The sequence below is a fragment of the Microtus pennsylvanicus genome, chromosome 2 (genome assembly GCF_037038515.1).
Source record: "Microtus pennsylvanicus isolate mMicPen1 chromosome 2, mMicPen1.hap1, whole genome shotgun sequence".
NCBI lineage: Eukaryota > Metazoa > Chordata > Mammalia > Rodentia > Cricetidae > Microtus > Microtus pennsylvanicus.
This window is the reverse complement of record NC_134580.1, coordinates 1981438-2003884: the sequence shown is the minus strand read 5'-3', so window position 1 is coordinate 2003884 and position 22447 is coordinate 1981438. Positions and strand designations below refer to the sequence as shown.

At 49.0% G+C, this 22447-nt stretch overlaps 1 protein-coding gene across 5 annotated transcripts in view; it reads left to right on the top strand.

Moving 5' to 3' along the window:
• The first annotated feature begins 5870 nt into the window (after positions 1 to 5870).
• Positions 5871 to 22447, top strand: part of Trappc9 (trafficking protein particle complex subunit 9) — a 434664-nt gene continuing 418087 nt past the window's right edge. For 2 of the 5 annotated variants that reach the window (XM_075959471.1, XM_075959469.1), the window contains exons 1-5: positions 5871 to 6000; positions 9870 to 10462; positions 12807 to 12836; positions 16820 to 16965; positions 18447 to 18575. In XM_075959471.1, coding sequence (XP_075815586.1) covers positions 9879 to 10462; positions 12807 to 12836; positions 16820 to 16965; positions 18447 to 18575 — 889 coding nt within the window. In that variant the 5' untranslated portion in view covers positions 5871 to 6000; positions 9870 to 9878. The remainder of the gene's footprint in view (positions 6001 to 9869; positions 10463 to 12806; positions 12837 to 16819; positions 16966 to 18446; positions 18576 to 22447) is intronic. The other 3 variants (XM_075959473.1, XM_075959472.1, XM_075959470.1) reach the window with 2 other exon arrangements.

Here is a 22447-nt window from a genome sequence, read left to right as displayed (position 1 = left end):
TCAGATACTTAGGTGTTGACTTTAAGGGGGGGGGGTTTACTGTCTATACTGGAGTCTGGATAATTCTAAAGGAGGAGTTATTAAATCCAACTCAAAATTTTGGGTCCTCTACACGCAACACATTGATGATAGCATCAACAGTGTGATTTACACTGTCTAATTCCTGTATTCTATTTCTCACTGGCTTCATACCATAGAAAGGTCACGTGGAGTAAGGCTGTCATTTTAACCAGGGTGACCTGCCATACAGAGACAGGGTGCGTTTATGTGAGAACACTTACGAGAAGCCCATTCATTGCACATGATCAGGTAGGAATTCTGTAAACAGTGACTCGTCATTGTGTTATTTGTGTCTGTAGTATGTATGTGTAAATATGTTTTTGTATGTGCTTGTGTATGTGGAGGTCAGAGGTCAACATTTTGTGTCTTCCTCAGTCACTCTCCACAGATCTTTCAGTGAACCCTGAGTCAGTTTGGTGAGGCTTCTTGGCCCCAAAGCCCCAGGGATCCTCCTGTGTCTGCCTCCCCAGTGCTGGGACTACAAACACACTCCATCATGCCTGCTTTTGGTGCAGGTGCTAGATCCAAACTCTGATCCTCATGCTCGTGACACACGCACTCTGCTGACTGAGCCATCTCCAGCTCCATGCTGCAGTGTGACGAGGGAAGAGCCGTGAAGGTCTAACTAACCAACGGGCGTCTTGGTGATGCTGAGCAAGGCAGTAAATAGGTTCTCCGCTCCTTGGCCTGCGAACAAGAAAGCCCGGGTGAGAGATGGCTTTGTGGTCAAGTGGGAGACAGAAGTCCTGAGAGCTGAGTTTTTATCCAGTGTGAGTTGGTCCTGTCAGAATATTCTTAGCTAGGACAATCTGAGATTATCTCAGGCAAATAGACATCGTCACCTTATTACAGAGTTATATAGGGGCTATGTGACTGAATTTGTTTCACTTTGTATTCAATTGATTTCTTATGTTTTATTTTGTTTAACCCCAACAACAGTCCTTTGGCGCAACCACCCCATTTAATAGATGGTGACATTGAAGGCATATAGCTCAGGAGTGATGGCTAGGGCCTCCTAGTTTTAATATGGCCATGATGATTGTCAATCCTACCAAGCCTTTTTGGCACTATTCTTCGAGGTTCCATGACTAGGTATTTCAGGGAAGTAGATTCTGTCTGTCTGTCTCTGGTTTTTCTTTCTTTCATTTTTTTTTTTGAGATAGGGTTTCTCTGTGTAGTTCTGGCTGTTCTGGAACTCACTCTGTAGACCATACTGGCCTCCAAGTTAAAAGATCCACTTGCCTCTGCTTCCCAAATGCTGGGGTTAAAGTTATGGGGCACCACCACCTGACATAATGTCTCTTTGCTGGACAATTTTCTCTCTTTTTCTTTCTTGTCTTTTGTTGTCAGAGTGCTCATTATTATTATTATTAGTGTGTGTGTGTGTGTGTATGTGTGTGTGTAAGGTGTGAATGTCTGAGTGTGGGCGCACTCATGCCTCAAAGCATGTTTGGGGATCAGAGGACAACTTCTGGGAGTCACTTTTCCCCTTCTATGGGTTCTGTGGATGGAGCTCAGGTCACCAGTCTCAGTGGCAAATGTCTTTACAAGCTGAGCCATCTGGCTGGCTCTTTTCTTGTGTCTTTCCTTCTTTCTCTGGCACCTTGTCTCCTCCCCAAGCAAGGTCTAGGATGAGTTACATCCCCAGGTTACTGAAGAATTTTCTATGAAAGCTTATTATGGCCTGAGTGGGTTCTTCCCAAATTCCTATGTTGAGACTAATTCCCTATGTGACGGTTTAGGAGGTCTGGTCTTAGGGAGGTTAATGAGGTCAGGAGGGCTCTGACTTATTAGTATGATTAGTGTCCTTCAAAGAGGTCAGAGGGCTAGCTGAGTGCATCCACTATAAAGACACAAGAAGTTAGCAGTCTGGAACCCAGGGGGGAGTTCTATCAGTACATTAGCTGCTGCTGGCACAATACCCAAGCACTGGTAAATATAAGGGATAGAGGTTTATTTGTCTTATGTACTGAAGGGCACAGGTCAGACAGCTCCTTCTGGTGATGTTATTGCTGTCAGTATCCCATGCAACACCGAGCTGGTGCTTGTTTCTGAGCTTGTCTGCCTTCTTCCCTTCTTCTTACGAAGTGGTCAGTATTAATCCTAATTACTCCAAGGATCTTAATCCGAATGATCTCCTTATGTCACCAAGGTCAGATGGCATTTCCACACCCTCATCATAAGGATTAAACTTCAACACATGGGGCTTTGGGGCACACTTCTTTTTTGTTGTATACAGTATTAGCATGGGCAAAGAATTTAATAATACTCAGTACAATGTATTAAACTTTCAAAGTCTTCCCCCGGATAAAACAGTTGCACAGGTTTAAGTGTTTCTTCATAAAACATAATAAAAATGAATGACAATTGGTTTTTATAGATCCTGGTAATAAGTCCTATCTTATTTATGCATATTATAAACGATATTCTCACGCAGGATTGAGTTAAGATCCAGTAGTTCTTGTACAATGCTATCAAATTGCCATATAAACTTGTAGTAATAGGGGCGACGGCGGGGCTGCGTCCCCCAACACCCCAGCCGCCTGCCCTGCCCGGCTAGCTTTACCCGAAATAATTACACACAAACTGTATTCATTTAAACACTGCTTTGGCCCATTCCTATCTAGCCTCTTCTAGGCTAATTCTCACATATTAATTTAGCCCATTTCTAATCATCTGTGTAGCGCCCCTAGGTGCGCTTACTGGGAAGATTCTAGCCTAAGTCCATCCTGGGTCGGAGCTTCATAGCGTGCGTCTTCCCTGGAGCAGGTAGCATGGCGTCTCTCTTGCGTCTGCTCCAGAGAGGAGAGCTGTCGAGTCTGACCTCACTTCCTCTTCCTCCCGGCATTCTGTTCTGTTTACTCCTCCCACCTATCTCCTAACCAATGAGAGCCAAGCAGCTTCTTTTATTTTAACCAATGACCTTCCTCCATCATAAACTCTACATGTAAGAAGGTGAACAATCTTCATATTCAGGTCACATTTCATTCAAGACAAAGGCCTCACACCATCTCACTTTGCTGGTATCCTATGCTCATACTTCTAGTCTCTAGAATGGACAGGCAAATACCTCTGTTTCAGCCACCCAGCCTACCGTCACAGGTTACAGAAGCCTCAGTGAAGACAGAAAGCTTCCATCAATGCCTCCACCTCTGTTGGGACCTGGTGTGAATATGAGGGCGGAAGTGCTGTAAATAAAATAGGATTGTGGCCCACCTTCAAGATAAATAGTGCTTTCAGGAGGCTAAAGCTTACTGACTGACTGGCTGGTGCCTGCTTGCCAGGACCTTCAGGATGCTGCACCTCCTCCCAAACCACCAGAAGTTTAGCTCAGGGTGGAAAGATCACAGGCAGTCTTTGTATGTGGTGACTATGTCCACGCATCCGGAGGGCCCTTAAGTAACAAGGTACTGGGGTGGGAAAAGCCAGTAAGAAAAGTCTTTGTTGTGAGAGGTGACCATAAAAGAGGAAGAGAAGAAAGGATATCTGTAAGAAAGTAATGAGGAACATGCCTTGAATCTCAGCACCGGGAAGGCAGAGGTAAGAGGATCTCTGGGAGGTCGAGGCCAGCTTGGTCTCCACAATAAACTCCAGGATAGCCAAGGCTACATAATGGGACTCTGGCTTTAAAACCTAACCAAACCTAGGCAACATCTGGTCAATACTGTGCACCCCAGAGTACTTGCGCAGTCAATGAGGAGCTGGAGGAGGGATGTGTGTGTTAGGGGAAACTGTTTTTGGTAACTAATCTGTGTATGTCTGCTTACCAGGTATTGCAAGACCATGAGTAAAGTTTGGTTTTTCACTGCACTCTGTTTCTTCAACTCCAGCTTGAGTTTAGGCAAGGGTATCTGTTCCGCGTAGATCTGATTGTTTTTGTTTTTTCAAGACAGGGTTTCTCTGTGGCTTTGGAGCCTGTCCTGGAACTAGCTCTTGTAGACCAGGCTGACCTCAAACTCACAGAGATCCGCCTGCCTCTGCCTCCCGAGTGTTGGGACTAAAGACGTGCCACCACTGCCTGGCAGAACTGATTATTTTAGAAGTCTTTCCCAACTTTAATTGTCCATTCATGATCTACATTTACAAAGGCCATCTTTGTAAATCTTTGATTTACTTCCCCATCTTCAGAGAGACACTGGGGAAATGTTAAAGTAAAGACAGCCCTGTCTTGGATGCTCCAGCTTAGCGGCCTGAGGATGTGGCGAGCTTTTCGTATGCCAAGCTTATTCCTATTCACTCCTCCTCCTCTGTTTGGTAAGGTGTTCCCACCCCCACACAGGTGCCAGGCAGTGAAATAATACAGCGGGTACATTATAAACAAGGGAATGGTGCACAAAAATAAGCAACATTTCTTGTTGCCAGCTTCCTGTCTTGCTTATGTTATCTGTTTATAGAGAATTAGAACAGAAAAGAACTACGGAAGAGTTGGACATGCCCTGGATCGAAGTCCTTAAATAGTACCAGCCACTTACATGCTCCTAGCCAAGCAGTGCATCTTTTCTGTATCCCAATGCACAGATCATAGGATCTGTGATGAATAAGGACTAAGCATGAGCCTGGCTCCTGGCACACAGACCTCCCTCACTCCCCCCACCTCTCTCTCTTTCACACACACACACAGACACACACACACACACTCACACACACACACCCCTGAACACAAATAGTGGTTTCACACTGGTTGGGACACACTGGCTGGGACAAGGATGAAGATGAGAAAATTATTAAAAATATGAATTATAAAATAAGTTATAAAACAGCGTGGATACAAAGCAGAGTAAATAAATGTTTACTAGCTATAAGCAAGTGTTGGCTCAGACCACTTTTCCCATGTGCTTGCTGCGTGGTCCAGTCTGGTTTTCCATTACTATTTTTTAATTGCATTTTAATCGAAAAGAAATGCATGCATGCGGTAGAAAAATTTCAAACACAAAACTATAAACACACAAGGGAGAGAGACTCCCCCCCTCACTGTTTTTCTGTTTTTCCTGGAGCCATTGTTATGTACCCAGGCACATTCTAAACCCCATACATTCTCTCCTTTTTTTATAAAATAATTTTTTAAACTTTATTTTATATGTATTGGTATGAAGATATCAGATCTCCTGGAACTGGAGTTACAGACAGTTGTGAGCTGCCATGTGGGAGCTGGGATTTGAACCTGGGTCTTAACTGCTGAGCCATCTCTCCAGCCCCCATTCTCTCCTTTTTATAAACACACTGGGGCTTACAATCTTCAGTGACTACCAAGGCTTCCAAGGGACTCAGGAACCTTTAGGTTGGACTTACCGCAGGGGCCCACGTCAGGAACCTGGTTTGACTGCAAAGGTATCAGTTTGATTCAGGCTTAAGATTGACCTCATTCTCCAGAGAATGCAGCCCCTAGGTGTTCTCCCACCACACACACCTACTGTCTCAACCTGTAAGAGGGGTTGTGGGGCATGGTTGGGATGCCAGGTTCCCTGAGGGCCACGTAGCCTGTCTTAGTGGGGCGTGATCAGGGTGCTACTAGGGGTCTGGCCTGGGTGCCACCACGGAAATGCAAATCCAGCCCGGAGTCGGGGACTAGCAGCTCCCACCGTAAGCACCTCCCCTAGTGACGGTCTCGTACCCTTCGCTCCTCCTCTGGCTCCTCCCATCTCCCTTCCCTTCCTACTCCCTCCCAGATCCTCCACTTCCTTCTCTGTCCTCCCGTCCTTTCCTTCCAGTCTGAAGTCCAGTGCCACCCTCTCCTCCGCCTCCCTCTTGTCCCTCCTCCCTCCTTCTCGCCTCCCTCTTAGGCTCCAGGTCTCTGGGAAAACCCGGGGCAGATCATAGGCCCGAACACGATTTGCGCACGCGCAGGAGCTGTGCCGGCTGGGCTGGTGGTTCGGAGGTTCCTGGCTGCTCAGTCCCGCTGCGCTCCAGGCCTCGGCTCCTGTTTGGGGGCCGCTGCGCTGTGTAAGTGTCCCGCTGGGGCCCCGCGTTGGGGTTCCGAGCCAGAGGGGCTGGCTGGGGGATTAGCCCTGTTTGCATCTGCCCGGATCCTTTGCCTGCCCAGGTCCCCTGCTTGCCGGGTCCTCTGCTTGTCCAGGTCCGCTTGTCTGCCCAGGTCCTCTGCCCAGCTGGGGACCGCCTGCTACCCCGTGGCCAGTCATCTGGCGCCCCGCTTGCACCTGCGGTGAGGTGTGCGCACCTGAAGGATCTGTGTACACCTGTCCGGGGTGGTCTGCACCTGCAGCCTCTTTGCGGGCCAGGCTGTCTTTGGCTCTCAGTCCCTCCTCTTTTCCGTTTCTGGAGCCTGAACTTGGGCTGCACTGTGCGCCACGCCCCTCGCCCACAATGCTGCACCGGGAACGGGGTGCACCATCCCTAGTGGTTCAGTCTAGCGGGCCTCCCAAATCCAGCCCGACTGGGCAGTTTCCCTGGAATTAAATCTTTGCGCTGTCAACTCCAGTTTGCCTCCAGTGTGACAGCTTGGGAGGAGAAAGTGTTACACTGCCTGGCCTTTGAGCATGCCTCTCTGTTGTAGCCTCTTTTCCCTGTTACATTGTTAAAGCAGGGCTTTCTGGTGTTATGTCAGGTGAGTGTGACTTTTAACGGAGCTGAAATCAGGCTCCACTGAATTCAGGGAAACGTGTGAGGCCGACACACCCCCTTTAAAAACAGCGACTTTGCAGAGTTATGGAGTTAGAGCCGCTTCCTCCTCTGCCTTGTCTGTTATTACCAAACAGTAGCACCAGGGGCATGGCGCTGGAGACCTAGAAGTATTCTTGGAGATTTCCTGATGAGGTTTGATTTTTTTTTTTAATTGTTTCAGATGGTAGACTAGTGGGGGAGGGAAGAAGCTAGTGTCAAGAAACTTAATCTTTTTGTTGTTGGTTCAGTCTTTTTAAAATTGATTTTTAGGCCGGGCGATGGTGGCGCACGCCTTTAATCCCAGCACTCGGGAGGCAGAGGCAGGTGGATCTCTGTGAGTTCGAGACCAGCCTGGTCTACAGAGTTAGTTCCAGGACAGGCTCCAAAGCCACAGAGAAACCCTATCTCAAAAAACCAAAAAAAAAAAAAATTGATTTTTATTGAGCTCTACATTTTTCTCTGCTCCCATCCCTGCCTCTCCCCTCCCCCCTTCAACCCTCTCCCAAGGTCCCATGCTCCCAATTTACTCAGGAGATCTTGTCTTTTTCTACTTCCCACGTAGATTAGATCTATGTATGTCTCTCTTAGTGTCCTTATTGTTGTCTAAGTTCTCTGGAATTGTGATTTTTAGGCTAGTTTGCTTTATGTTTAAAAACCACCTATGAGTGAGTACATGTGATAATTGTCTTTCTGGGTCTGGGTTACCTCACTCAAAATAATGTTTTTTAGCTCCATCCATTTTCCTGCAAAAGTCATGATGTCTTTTTTTTTCTGCTGTGTAGTACTCCACTGTGTAAATGTACCACATTTTCATTATCCATTCTTCGGTGGAGGGGCATTTAGGTTGTTTCCAGGTTCTGACTATGACAAACAAAGCTGCTATGAACATAGTTGAGCACATGTCCTTGTGGCACAATTGAGCATCTTTTGGTATATACCCCAGAGTGGTATTACTGGGTCTAGAGGAAGGTTGAAGAAACTTACTCTTAAAAAGAAAGAAAGAAAGAAAGAAAGAAAGAAAGCAAATAGGCTGGCATAGTGGCATAGTGGTGTTTACCTGTAACCCTAGTGCTTAAAATTGCCAGTTTACAGCTAGCCTGGGCAACTTAGTGAGACCCAGGGTAAAAAGAGGGGAGGGCATTACTGGCTCATTGGGAGAGAACTTTCCTAACAGGTGCAAAGTTTTGTGGGGAATCCTAAGTCCACGTGCAGTCCATGGTTTCCCGTATTTTCACAGTTGTATGACTGTTGCTGTTCCAGAACATTTTTCTGTCACTGAGAAAGAACACCCATACCTTTTAGAAAGTCACTCTTCATCCCTGACCCTTGGAAACCCTATCAGCCATGGACACACTTTGTTTATGGTTTTGCAGGTATTTTGGGCATTTGAAGTTAGTGGGATCATCCATTGTCCACCTTTGTCTGGCTTTTGTCAGCTGACTGCTTCCAGGTTTGCATGTGCATGCGCGCGCGTGCGTGCGTGCGTGCGTGCGTGCGTGTGTGTGTGTTGGGAGAGAGAGAGAGAGAAAGAAAGGGGAAGGGAGGGAGAGTTATTTGTTATTAAGTACAGAGTTTCAGAGCTGTCAGAGGGAAAGTTCTGGAAATGGATGATGGTGGGGACATGCGGCAATGCATACTACGCACACTTTCAGAACTGTATGCTTAAGAACGGCACACCATATGTTTGTGTATTTTTAAGGGATCTATTTGTTTATTTTTGAGGAAGGGTCTCTTTCACAGCCCTAGCTGTCCTGGAACTCACTCTGTAGAGCAGACTGGCCTCAAATGGGCAGAGATCTGCCTGCCTCTGCCTCCTGAGAGCTGGGATTCAAAGTGCTCTCCACCATGCTCAGCTCTTCTTATTTTTAGGTTTCCAAGTTACAACTTTGTCGCCAGTCAAACTTAAGACATTTTTGTTGGTATTTCGTGTGTGTGTGTGTGTGTGTATGTGTGTGTGTGTGTGTGTGTGAGAGAGAGAGAGAGAGAGAGAGAGAGAGTGCGCGCGGCGACGGGGCTGCGCCCCCAACACCCTAGCCGCCTGCTCGGCTAGCTTTTGCCCCGAAATAATTACACAGACACTGTATTCATTTAAACACTGCTTGGCTCATTTCTACCTAGCCTCTTCTAGGCTAACTCTCACACCTGGACTAGCCCATTTCTTATCATCTGTATAGCACCGGTCTTACCGGGAAGATTCTAGCCTAAGTCCATCGTGGGTCGGAGCTTCATAGTGTGCATCTTCCCTGGAGCGGGGGAATATGGCGTCTCTCTCTGAGGCGTCTGCTCTGGAGAGGAGAGCTGTCAAGTCTGAGCTCACTTCCTCTTCCTCCCAGCGTTCTGTTCTGTTTACTCCTCCCACCTATCTCCTAACCAATGAGATGGGCCAAGGCAGTTCCTTTATTAGCCAATGACCTTCCTCCATCAAGAGAGAGAGAGAGAGAGAGAGAGAGAGAGAGAGAGAGAGAGAGAGAGAAAGATAACTATATAACTATAACTGCAGTGCCCTTAGAGGCCGGGAGAGGGCAATAATCCACTGTAGCAGGAATTGAAGGAAGTTGTGAATAGCCTGATATGGATGCTGGGTACCAAACTCTGGAACCCTGGAAGAGTGATATGTACTCCTAACTGCTAAGCTATCTCTCCAGCTCCTTTGTTTCATCCCTTTTTATTTTTTTAACGAATATTCTTTTGAGATAGTGTCTAAGGGTCTTACTATGTAGCTCTGGCTGGCTTGGAACTGACTAGGTATACTAGGCTAGCTTTGAACTCACAGAGATCTGCCTGCCTCTGTCTCTTAAGTGGCTGGGATTGAAGCCAGACTGACCAGGAACTCATGATCTGACTCTGGCCTCTTGAGTACCAGGATGGCAGGCATGAGCCACCACGGGTGGATCATTTTTGTCATTCTGCACAGAGACCACACAGGACACTGGGAAAAGTTCACTAATACTTGTGTGTTCCGTCCATGGTTATTTTGAACGTCTGCTTTTCACAGACGAGACAAGTAGCCTTGTGGGATACTGTGTAAATCACTTGTGGTCACTCAGAGTGACAGCCAGGGTTTCTGCTGAGGCTTACTGGGAGTAGACCTGGTGTGTGACACTGACCTTTCTGCCCGTCCCTGTTAATGGGATCAGCGCAAGTTCCGCTCGGCAGAGACACCTATCATAGCCTCTTTTCCCTTTGGGCAGGCCCTCAGGATGAGTGTCCCCGACTACATGCAGTGCGCAGAGGACCACCAGACCCTCCTGGTGGTCGTGCAGGCTGTGGGCATCGTCTCCGAGGAGAACTTCTTCAGGATCTACAAGCGGATCTGCTCGGTCAGCCAGCTCAGCGTGCGTGACTCGCAGCGCGCCCTCTTCATCCGCTACCGGCACCACTACCCACCCGAGAACAACGAGTGGGGCGACTTCCAGACGCACCGCAAGGTGGTGGGCCTCATCACCATCACCGACTGCTTCTCGGCCAAGGACTGGCCACAGACCTTCGAGAAGTTCCACGTGCAGAAGGAGATCTACGGCTCCACGCTCTATGACTCCCGCCTCTTCGTGTTTGGGCTGCAGGGTGATGTGGCCGAGCAGCAGCGCCCTGATGTGGCCTTCTATCCCAACTACGAGGACTGTGATTCGGTGGAGAAGCGCATTGAAGACTTCATCGAGTCCCTTTTCATTGTTCTGGAGTCCAAGCGCTTGGACAGAGCCACCGACAAGTCTGGGGACAAGATTCCCCTTCTCTGTGTCCCCTTTGAGAAAAAGGACTTTGTGGGACTGGACACAGATAGTAGGTAAGTTTATGTAGGAATGGTTGACCTAGAAGCCGAGGGCTTGGTGTCTCCTTACATAGGAGGCAAAAGTGATATAAAAGTGTGGCTGCAGCAAGGATAGCTGAAATGTGGTCCACTGGCCACTAGACAAGAGGACTGAGTCCCTTAGGGGTCAGCAATACACTCCTGGGTGTCACAGAGTCTCCTGGTGGGACTCCTGCAGTCATCACTGCCTGTGACTTCTGAGTACCAGGAACCAGGCTATAGTGAGCTGGGATGAGCTATGTGTGTAAAAAACACAGCACACATTGAAAAAAAAGAACATAAAAATAGATTATGACCAAAAACAACAAAACAAAAGATAAGCCAGCTGGTGGTACACACCTTTAATCCCAGCACTCGGGAGGCAGAGGCAGGTGACTCTCTATGAGTTCGAGGCCAGCCTGGTTTACAGAGCTAGTGCTAGGACAGGCTCCAAAGCTACAGAGAAACCCAAACAAAACTTGAAAAACAAAAACTAAAAAAAAAAAAAAAGCTTGCTTTGGTATATGCTAGGTTAAAAATAAAGTATTTATTTTAACTGTTTTGTTTTTGACACAGGGGCTCATGTAGTCCAGGTTGGCCTCAAACTCTTTAAGTAGCTGAGAGTGGCCTTGAATTTCTGTTCTTCCTGCCTTGTCTCCCAAGTGCTAGTAGCATTATTGGTGAGCACTGCAATATCCCAGTGCTTTTAATGCTGTGCTGGAAACCGCAGCCAGGGTTCCTTGCATGCCAGAGAAACCCTTTACCTACCAAGCCACATCCGTAGCCCTGTTTTGACTCTTTTTAACCATAGGCAACCGATGCAGGATGTGGTGGGTCACACCTAATTCCAGCCCTCAGGTGGCTGAGGCAGGTGGATCTACAGAGTGAGTTCCAGAACAGTCAGTGCTATACAGAGGAACTCTGTCTCAAAAACAAAACAAAAACAAGCAACAACAACAAGAGCAAAATAGAACACAAACTGTGTGACAAATAGTTGAATTAGCCTCTGTGGCTGCTGCTTTGTCTGTTAGTACTGCCCCAGAGCACACAGAGGAGATTCTGAAGTGTTGGGCCCTGGAGTGCAGCCTGTGCCTCCCACTCCCAGGCCAGGCACTCTATAGATACCAGGTCATTTCCTCAGCCCAGAGCTGCAGGAGGTCAGAAACACCACTCAGGTGTCCCTGGAGAGTCACTGTACATACTGGAGTATGAAGTATCTACATTCTCTGCATTCCGAGATGCAGCAGGATGAAGCCTGACCCTGTTCCTCACACTTTTCCTTGGATCACAATTACAGATGTGGCTTATGTTCTTAACCCACTCTTCATGTAACCACTTGCCACAGTGGCTGCTGGCAGAAGAGGCAAGATGGAAGCACAGGTTTGCCAAGAGGGGTTCCCTTTTGATAGGGAGAGCTCGGTACAGCCGCGGCACTCAAAGGCTGGAAGGCCTCGGCAGGAGCTCAAAGAATCGAGTCTGTCCTGCATCTTCATATGGAATTTAGATCATAATCCCCAGGGAGGCCCAAATGGCGTAACATGCCTGCTGCCGAGTGGGTGCCTCAAAGTAGTACGCTTCTGGAGTTATCTAGTGTTACCAAGCAACTTTCTGCTTGGTGGTGAGTTGGTAAGAATGCATCACGGAATCTAGCCTAGGCCAAGGGCAGCCTCTAGGGGTTGGAAGCAGAGAACAGCCCTGTCATGAAGTCTGTGATGTTTGGTACCTCTGGATGGAATCTTCATGTCTCACCTGAACTGAAGCTCTTGGTGTGTCTCAGCCCACTTTCCTTCACCTTTGCCTGTAATCATGGCCTGGCTTCCTGGGAGGAAGGGTTAGGAAGTCAGTAGCTACTGAGTCAGAGCTGATGTCCCAGCCAAGCCCACTCCAAAGCCTCTGCTTGGGACTGGAGGGAGGTAATGATGCCGGGGAAACCACAGTCCAGCCGACTCAGCTGGCTTTATCCCAGCCCTGTAAGTCTCTGGCTTCTGGGATGATCTGGAGCCAGGACAGCGCCTCACACTTGCCTTCCCCCCGTGGTAGCGTGAACACTTGTCCAAGCTGAAATGACAGTGTCTTGTAGCTAGAGGGGAAAGGTCTGGGCTCATGTCCAGTTTGGTTTGGCCCAGTCACAATAAGTTGATTGAACCCACAGAGCAGCCCCTCCTGGTGGCACGCTGGGTGTGCATGGATGTGCGTGCACACGCACACACTCATCAGAGCCATCAGGGGTTTTGTACATGTAGTGTGTAGCTCTCGGATTTATTTTTGTTCTTGTATGTTTCTAATTTTGCTTGTCCCTCTTTCTTTTCTTTCTTTCTTTTTTTTTTTTTCTGTCATACCGCCCTGTGAGTATGTTGTTGGGTCTGAAAAGGTAGGCTGTGAAGACGCCACTGTGAAAGTGGCTAGTTTGCCCATGTGCTGTTCCCATTGCCGCCATTGCTTCAAAAAGCCAACACCGCTGCCTAGATCCCTGTGTGTTCTGAGCGGTCCTTTAGTTGTTGTTGATTTCTTTCTTTTAGACTTAAGCTTCCTTGGCACCTAACCCATTGGTGTTTGATGTTTGTCAAAATACTTGCTCCAGGGACCTTTGTGGTCTTCAGTATTTGGTGACAAATGAGCCTTTACTAACGCCCTTTTCTTTTGAGGATGTGAGATGCCAGTTCATTTGGGTGGCCGCAGAGGTTTCCATGGGGGATATTTTTAACGTGGGACACCAAGAGTGCAGCCTTGCTTGAACCCAGGCTTGGAAGCGAGTGAGGCATGCGGAGGGTGGCTGTGGGATGTGCATGGTGGCAGTGGCCGCAGGTCAGACATGTGGGGAGCAGGGCTGCTGTGGGGAATTGCCTGCCTTCTCTCTTCGCTTTTCCCTCAGGGGCACATTCCCTATTCCTTCCTGTCAGCAGCTTCTCCCCAGAAAGGGTAGAGGCCATTCTAAGTGGATGGCATTCTCTCTCTCTAAGAGGGCTCAAGGCTGACCTTTCTAAGACCAGGAAGCCAATGACCTTCAACATAGCCAGTTCATTGAGTCTTAAGCATGTGAGGACCCGTGTTACTGACCACTATTTCCTCTCTGCCTGCAGAGCTCTGCCCGGACCCTCCCCAGCCAGGCTTTTCTCTCCGATATAGGCAGGCAAGGCTACTCTTCACCAGGGAAGGCTGATGGCTTGCTGCTCATCTGTGTCACAGATCTAGACCCTCAGCATCTAATCTTTGGCTGACCTCGTCCCCACTGCGTCTTGTTCTGCATCCTGCTGCTACCACATGCTGCCTCTGAGCCTCCATTTACTGCTCTGGCCAGATGCAAACACTTTCATTTTTCATTTACTTTGTCTCCATGGAGACAGACTGGACTTTCTGAGAGATTCCCTCCCATTTAGCGTTGGGGCCAAAAGAAGTACAGGGAGTTGGGGCCACACTGCAGGGAAAAAGCAGGAGCCCTACCATGGTTGCTGAGCCTTCCATGGTTGCAGGGCCTTTCTGTCACTCACTAGGTCCTGCATCATTCATGTGACAATAGCTTGCCCTGGGCTTTCCTCTTCTCACCTGCTCACTGTAGCAGAATTGTCACGGAGACCGTCAGACCATGGGGAACCATGAATCTGTGTCCTGGCCTGTCCTCTGGGCTTCCCGTGTGAGGGACAAGGACCCTCCTAAGAGCCCCCTGCAGGGGAAACTAACTTCTTTAGTGAGGACCCCCTCGAGGTAGTATGGTACACAGCTCTGGGTACTTGATGTGTGTTAGAGCAGGTCCTGGGGAATATACCAGAGCGCGCTTCAGGAACAAAGGAAGGGTCAAATGTAACATCTATAGTTCTGCCCGGCACATCTGGGTGGACCACGGGTAGTCAGCTGCTGGAGGAGGTGGCAGGACACATGGGCAGAGGAGATGCTCCAAACAGCTGGGGCTGGATTGGTAGTTAGAGGAGCTGACGTGTCAGCACTGAGTCTGTGTCTAGAACCTTCGAAATAGATGGGCTGATTTGGAAGCTGGGAATGGCAGGTTATGAGGAATATGGGGCAGCTGACATGTGCCCAGAAGGCATTGCCTATGTGGAGGGTTGTCCATCCAGACTGTGAAAATCCTGCTGTAGCCAGGCAGGAGTGACCTGGGCTCTGGCACTGGATTGTAGGAGGGAGCTTGTATGGAACAAGTGGAGTGGCAGTGGTGGCAGGAGACAGGTGAGGCCATCCTCAAGGGAGGGGCCCCATGCAGGGGCAGGATGGGATTTCCAGCTAACGTCCTGTGCTCTCTGTGGAATCAGATGGAAGGTTGGGTAGGGGACCTAAGGAGAGAGGTGACGGAGTGGGAGAAAGGTTCTTGGCTAGTTGTGGAATCCATTTGTCCTCTTGATAGACTCAAAGAGACACACCTCCTGAGACCATAGTAGCTACAGGGAGCGGGGGCGAGGAAGGCAGTGCTTTGCTAAGTGTGCGCTACTGTGAGGCTCAGTGCTCTCTGGGAAGATGAGGGAGCGGCAAAGCCAGCACAGCTAGCTCTCGGCCTCCAGCTAGCCACCGAACCCGTGTACTTCACATCACCAACGGTATCCCACGTGGGCTCGGCAGGCCCATGCTTGAGCATTCTCAGAGAGTTTAATTGGTGATGCAGCAGGGTCAAGGCTCAAACTCGCCAGACCTTCTCTTTTCTGAGTCTGCTCTGTGGTACTAGCACCGAAAGCCAGCCAATCTGGTGCTTTTAAAAAAATAAAATCTCCCCACCCAAGTGCCCAAGCTCTGTCATAAGCTCAGAATTCCTTGATGGCTAAGTGGCACCAAAAAACTTGACCCCCCAGATAGACAGGTCACTCTGGAAAGGCCATGGCTTTAGATAATGTGCATGTACAATCATACACGATACTTTTACACTTCCTTTCTTTGTGGTACCAGGGATGAACCCTAGCCCCCCCCCCCCATACTATGCTAAATGTATGCTCTACCACAAAAACTACAGCCCCAGCCCTACAGAGCAATTAAAAATAAGGTTTTGTTTATTGTATGTATTTGTATTTTGCATGTCTGTGCACCATGTGTGTGCAGTGCCTGTGGAGGGAAAAGATGGTATTGGATCCCCTGGAGATGGAGTTACAGGCAGTTGTGTGCCACCCTGTGGGTGCTGGGAACCGGATGTAGGTTATTTGGAAAAATAGCAAGTGCTGAGCCATCTCCAGCCCCCAGAGTAATTTTTTCCCCCTTAGGTGGTGAGGCTAGGCTTGGCACAGTGTTCTGGGCTGAACAATCTCAGTTGCCCTTGTCCTGTCCGGAATGGTAGGAGCCTGGAGGTCCAGGACATGAGGGCATAGAGTAACTGGTGGTGGATTCCCCTCCCCCTTCGGATCTGCACAAGGAAGTTGAGGCAGGAGAGTGACATACCAGGTTATGGTTTGGGAAGGGTCTGTGTGGGGGGGTGGTAGCCCCTTGGGGCAAGGCCAGGAAGACTAGTCTGGAGACCTTGGGGTGACTGTGGCTGTGTCTCCTGGGGATATAAGAGCAGCCCAATGCTGTGTTGCCCATTAGCAGGACCATCCTGGTGCAGCCCTGTGCCAGGGAGTATAGCAAAAGCTGATGTGTCTGCCCCTACATCTTTGCACAGACATGTCTTCTAATAGGATTGGGTGCAGAGATGCTAAATCCCCAGATAGTCAGAGAGCCAGGGCAGCCTGGTAGAGTTGGACCAGACGGGGCTTCCCTTCCTGTTGGGATCGCTAGTCTCTCTGATTTAGTTAGGACTTTCCTCACTCTTGTGGCTGTTCTCGAAAACTTGCTTAATGCAACTGTGGTTTGCTTTCTAAAAGAGTTGTGTCTTTGAAGCTATTTAATATTCAAAGGGTTGGCAGTGTTTTCCGAGGGCGAGCCTGCTCCATAGTGTGCATTGCACCACAGCACGACCTCACCAGTGTTTAAAGATCCATAACCCGAAGCTCTGAAATTATGAAGACTAACGTCCTGTTTGCTAAAACCAGATAGCTGACTGATGATACGGCCCATCTCTTTTTATGGAACAATCCTAGGGCTGAAGTGGAAAGGGGGGGACCACTGATTGATTTAAAAGCTCTGTGATCATGCTGAAATCAGAGCTATCTGAGAAGCAGGCTCGACTGTAGCGGTGGCTGAGTAGGTAGCAGGAGGCTTGCTTCGGACTACTTTAAAAACCATGCAGGCAGCACAGCTTTGAGGCCAGGACCCCTGCAGCTCACATGACTGGCAATGACTGCTGCTGGCTTCCAACCTTAGAGCCTAACACCGCCTTCTCAGCTCTTGTTAGTGGTAGAAACTTGCATTCTGCTCAGTCCTGTGCCCGGGGGAGCGGGAGGGGGCAGCAATAACAAGGCATTTCCCTCGAATCTTCTCTTTTAGACATTACAAGAAGCGGTGCCAAGGCCGCATGCGGAAGCATGTGGGGGACCTGTGCCTACAGGCCGGGATGCTGCAGGACGCCCTGGTACACTACCACATGTCTGTGGAGCTCCTGCGCTCGGTGAATGACTTCCTGTGGCTGGGAGGTAAGGCAGTCTGAGCGGAGTGGTTGCGTCCACTATATTTGACGATGACAAAGAAAAGTGAAGTATGTGAGGGGGAGCAGCAGGTAGTGTCTGCTGATTGCTTTGTGGGGTCACTTCCCTGACCTATCTGCTGCTCACTCTGCACCTGTCCCATCCCGCATCCTCCGAAGGAGGCATATACTCCCTTTCTTGGCCTCTGCTTTGATTGCCCATGCCCGTGCCCTTGCCTCTTCACGCCAGCACACATTCTTCCTGTACACAGTAGGGATGATGAGGATGTAGTTCCCAGTGAGAGAACTGGCTGTGCAGTATGTGTGCAGTGGTACCCGGGGATGGGGGGTGGTGCTGGCGTGCACCTTTAATCCCAGCACTCAGAAGGCAGAGGCAGGCGAGTCTCTTAAGTTTGAGGCCAGCCTGGTCTACGGAGCGAGTTCCAGGACAGACTCCTGTCTTGGAAAACCAGAGGGGGGGGAAGAGAGAGAGAAAGGAAGAGAGAGAGAGAGAGAGAGAGAGAGAGAAGAAAAGAGAGAGAGAGAGAGAGAGAGAGAGAGAGAGAGAGAGAGGAAGAGAGAGAGAGTTTGGTCTTACCTTAGAGGAATTACTTTTAAATTCCTTTCTTCCTTCCCGCCCCCCTCCTTCACTCCTGGGCCTAGGACGGGGCCTCACACTTGCTGGCCAAGCTCTCTGTCACTGCTGTGCACACCCCAGCCCTACTGTTCCATGTTTCTGACTCAGCATACTTCCTGTGCCATAGATCTACAACCTGGCATAGCACCGGGGTAAAACTGCTGGTCCCGCAGGACTGACAAAATGGCCCAGTGGGTAAAGGTGCCTGCTGCCAAGCCTGATGACCCGAGTTCAATCCCCTGCACCTACGTATTGGAAGGGGAGAGCTAAATTTCCCAAGTGTCCTCTGACTTGGGCAAGCACCGTGGCACAAGCCATCACACCTCCCACCCCGTTAAGTAAATTAATGTAACCAACCAAACAAAAAGAACCCTACAGACTGTGAATGAAGGAGGAAATGAAGTTTTTCTAGTACACAGGCCGTCAGTCACACCCAGAGCCTTGCTAGCCTCTCGCATTGTCCTCCCTGACATGGCCTGCAAAGACAGGTGGTACATCTCTATGTGCTGCAGACCTAGTGACCGACTTCCTTCCTTCCTTCCTTCCTTCCTTCCTTCCTTCCTTCCTTCCTTCCTTCCTTCCTTCCTTCCTTCCTTCCTTCCTGTTCTTTCTCTTTCCTCTGAGACAGGCTCTGTCTGGCCTGTAACTCACTATGTAGACCAGGCCGGCTTTGAACTTACAGAGGACCCCCCCCCCCTTCCTCTGCCTCCCCAGTGCTGGGATAAAGGCATGTACCACCATGCCCAGCTAATGATTATTAACTGTGAACTTTGTTTTTGGGAAACTGGCCTTTTCAAATAAGAATGACTGCAGGGTGACTTCGCTAATCATCTCTTGCTCCTCTTCGCACCCAGCTGCCCTGGAAGGGCTGTGCTCGGCGTCCGTCATCTACCACTATCCCGGAGGAACTGGAGGCAAGGCTGGGGCTCGGAGGCTCCAAGGCGGCTCACTTCCCTCAGAAGCAGCAAACAGACACCGACCAGGTGAGCCTGCCTCACTCTGCCTGCACCCACTGCAGTCCCCAAGGAGAGGAGTAGCGTGCTGTGCTACCTTTTTCTTTCCTCTAGGTCTGATGAATGTTTCTAGGTCAGGAGAGTCTGTGCATTCTGAAGTCTTGGAGATGTTTTCTTCTGGCTCCTCAGCCCTGCAGGTGCAGGAAGGGTCACATATAATAATCGTTGGCTTCTGAACCCATGCTGTGCCTGTGTAACGGGTACCACTGGTCCCCGGGGTTGGTTTTGACTGTTGATGCAGGGGCCAGGGCTATTTCTGGTTTCGTTGAAATTTTTTTTCCTTTGAGTTAGACTTGGTGTTCTGTTGTTTTGTTCCAGTGAAGAGTGAAAGACTTCTGTGGATGAGGAGACCCACAGATGAGCTTTTGACCCTTAGTGTATTACTGGTCACATAGCAACGGTTAGGCAGCTAAAGAGGAATGCCCTAACTCAAGGCCAAAGCCAAAGCTGCTAGGTACTTTTCGGTCTGTGAAAAGTTTAGAAAACTTCCACAAAGAGTAAGCTTCATTCCCTCCTATATGGGGACAAAGTAGTGTCATTGCAAAACACAGCTCTCACGCAAAAGGGAAGGAGGCAGTTTATTCTGAGCCAAATAGAAGTGATTATGGCCAGGAGCATAGATACAGAGTGTCCAGAGTGACGTTTTCCACTGTGGACATGGCTACATGGAATTTTTATAGTTACAGAACCAGAGACAGTCACAAAGACTGTCATCCATCAAATACATCGATAGGGACATTGGTTAGGTGGGTTACAGAAATCCGGGACATCTCTGCTATGGGTCTCAGGTGCTGTCTGATGACATTCATAGCTTTTAGGTTCATGGAAGGTTGGGACCTGCTAAGGTAATATATCACAAGGGGTTTATCCTGATAGTCACGAGAATGTTTTTCCAGAGGTGGGCAAGGAATGGCCGGCAAGGTGCTAAAGACAGCCCGGGATAATTTCACAGTCAAACTCTACAGTCACGGAAGTAGTCATTCAGTCAGCCTGCAGAATCTCAAACAGAGGCATGGCTTTCGCAGGAAACGTCAGTCCCCAGTAGTTAACACGTTAGAAGGGGAGTCATAATAATTCTCTGGTCACCCATTGTAGAGCATGCCAAAGCTGCTGAGTGATCTGGTTCTGCAGGCACCTGCCTAGATGAAGGCGCATGGTTCTTGAGGGTCCTTGGTGCTCGTCTGCTGGACGCCCCTGGTGATGTCTCCATTATCAGAGAGGAAAGAGAGCAGGCTGAGAGGCGATGCTGAGAGAGGGAGGACTTTGATCTCCCCCAGATGCTGGAGCGTGTGCTGGGTGTAGCTGCAGGCCCTGCTGTGAGAACACAGCCTCTGGAGTTTCCCTCTTGTCAGCTCCCAGGTGCTCCTGTCTCCAGCACAGCCAGCAAAAACAACTTTTTTTTTTAAAGGTTTTCAGTGTGCTGACTGCCCCCGATGTGATCTCAGACACTGGACGCTCTTAGGATAACAATCTTTTTTCCCCCTTGCTGGGTATGGACAGGAGATTCTTAAGTAACCGAAGAATTGCTCCATATCTCAGGAGAAATGCCTTTCTTTAGCCTCCCTTTGTGTGAAAGTACTGGAAGGCCAGGAGGTCAGAGAGACTGACCGCTGCAAAGGCAGCGGCCTGCAGCTCATCGGCAGCTGGGTCTGGGGGCAGATGTGCCATCTTACTTCAGATTCTAATCTCCAGACCAGTTGGCATGTAGTGGCAGCCTTGTCTTATTGCACAGAGGTGAGCATTTACCGCAGACAAGCATTTAACACCCTGCCTTCTACCTCATGAGTCTTAGAAGAGCAGAAATCTAAATTCCCGTCTTGTTACATGTGACTGGGACTAAGTTGTATAATCCCAAGGAACTGAGACAGGAGGATCACCATAATTCCAAGGCCTGCTTGAACAACATAATGAGCTCCAGGCCAGCCTGGGCTATAGAATAAGATCTTGTTTAAAAAGATACTGGAAGTCTGGGGTTACAGCTCCGAGGGTAAAGGCACGTGCCGCTGACTCTGAAGACCTGAGTCTTCACATACACACTCATTCTCTCTCTCTAAAAGGGGCTGGGAAGATGGCTTAGTGGATAAGAACACGTGCCTTCCAACATGAGAAGCCCAGCACTAGGTGGCAGAGACAAGCTCTCTTATTTTCTTTATCACCTGCTGGGATGATATACTCCGGCAAAAGCAACTTAGGGGAGATGGCTGCTTTGCTTTTTTTTAACATTTCTATTTGTGAGTATGTGCGTATCTGTGCACGTCTGAGGATATCTCTGGAGTTTTGAAGAGAGCATTGGATCTCTTAGAGTTATGGTTGTAAGGCCCCAGATGTGGATGCTAGGAATTGAACTCCAGTCCTCTGCAGGAGCAGCAACAGCTTTTAACCTCTTGACAGCTCATAACTGTTTCTCCAGGCCCCTCAGTTGGGAAAAATGCAAAGATTTGGAGAAAGTTTTGTAACTGGCTGCTGGAAGGAGCCCGCATCTCAGCTTCCCTGCCAGATGCCCCGCCCTTCCTGTTATGCTGTCCCTGTGAGCCTGTCTCTTTAGCCGACATCTGGGGGGCAGACGTTTTAGTTTAGCTGTTGAACAGCGAGCGCCACCTTCCCTGAAGCCAGCTAGAGCCTGTGCTGGCTCAACAGGCCTGTGAGCTGTGCATTGTAGTCCCTGAAAAAGCACTAGGCAGACCCTGGGAGGATTCTTGCAGGATGTTCATAGGGGTTGCTGTTGCACTTATTTTTATTTATTATTATTATTGCTATTATATTACTATTGCTTTTTTATTTTTCCCACTTGAACAAGAGGACCTAAACCAGGCTGCTTGAACATGGTTTCTTCCTTTGCTGCTTCAGACGCGTCCCCAGTGTGTATCTGGAAAAAGCCTTCTGGTTCCATGTTATTCCTGTCATGTCAGCTCAGTGTGAGGGTTTCAGGTACTGTCAGGGCAGCAGTGAAACTGGACTTTCCCTCGAGTATTAGGAACCGGGTAGCTGTGACGTCACAGCTCTGCTGCATCTTACTGATGAGAGGAAGGCTGCCAGCCAGGCCCTGGGTTTCCTTCTCCACGTCTGTGCTCACTAGAAGAAGACCTTGGCTTTCAGTTCAGCCGAGGTGGCCGTATGGAAGTGCTGTGCTCAGCTCGATGCTTTAGGTGTGTTACCGAACTTGCCTGTCACAGCTTGTGTCCCAAGTCAGGTCTGGCCACCAATCCTCAATAAGCCAATTAAAAAGAGCCAAGTTAAAAGTGGGAAGCAGGAAAAGGAGATTTATTCCTTGTGGCTACATTGGGAATAGGTATGAGAGGGATGAGAGTCTTGCCAAGTGGCCCAGGCTGGCCTTGAACCTGGGTCTGCTCTGCTCTTCCCACTGTTACTGAGTTTATAGGCATGTACCGTCATGCTGGCATTGGAGCCCTCATTTTATAAGGTTTGATAATTTCAAGTAGGGAGCAATAGTGTTATGAGGGAAGACCCAATTAAGTAGTAGAAGAGCGGAACTGGAGAGATGGCTCGGCGGTTAAGAGCACGGGCTGCTCTTCCAGAGGTCCTGAGTTCAATTCCCAGCAACCACATGGTGGCTCACGACCATCTGTAATGAGATCTGGTGCCCTCTTCTGGCCTGCAGCAGACATGCTGTATATATAGTAAATGGGAAAAAAAAATAAGTAGAAGATCCAGGGCCTGGTGTACAGGTTTGTAAATATTAGTTAGTGGGGAGCCTGAGGCAGGAGGATGGTAAATTCAAACTTTGAAGCCTGCTTGGTGATGGAGCAAGACTTGGTCTCGACAATAAAATAACAAGTTGGAGGTAACTCTTGTTTGAGAGGCCCACAGCTGTGCTCTCAAGG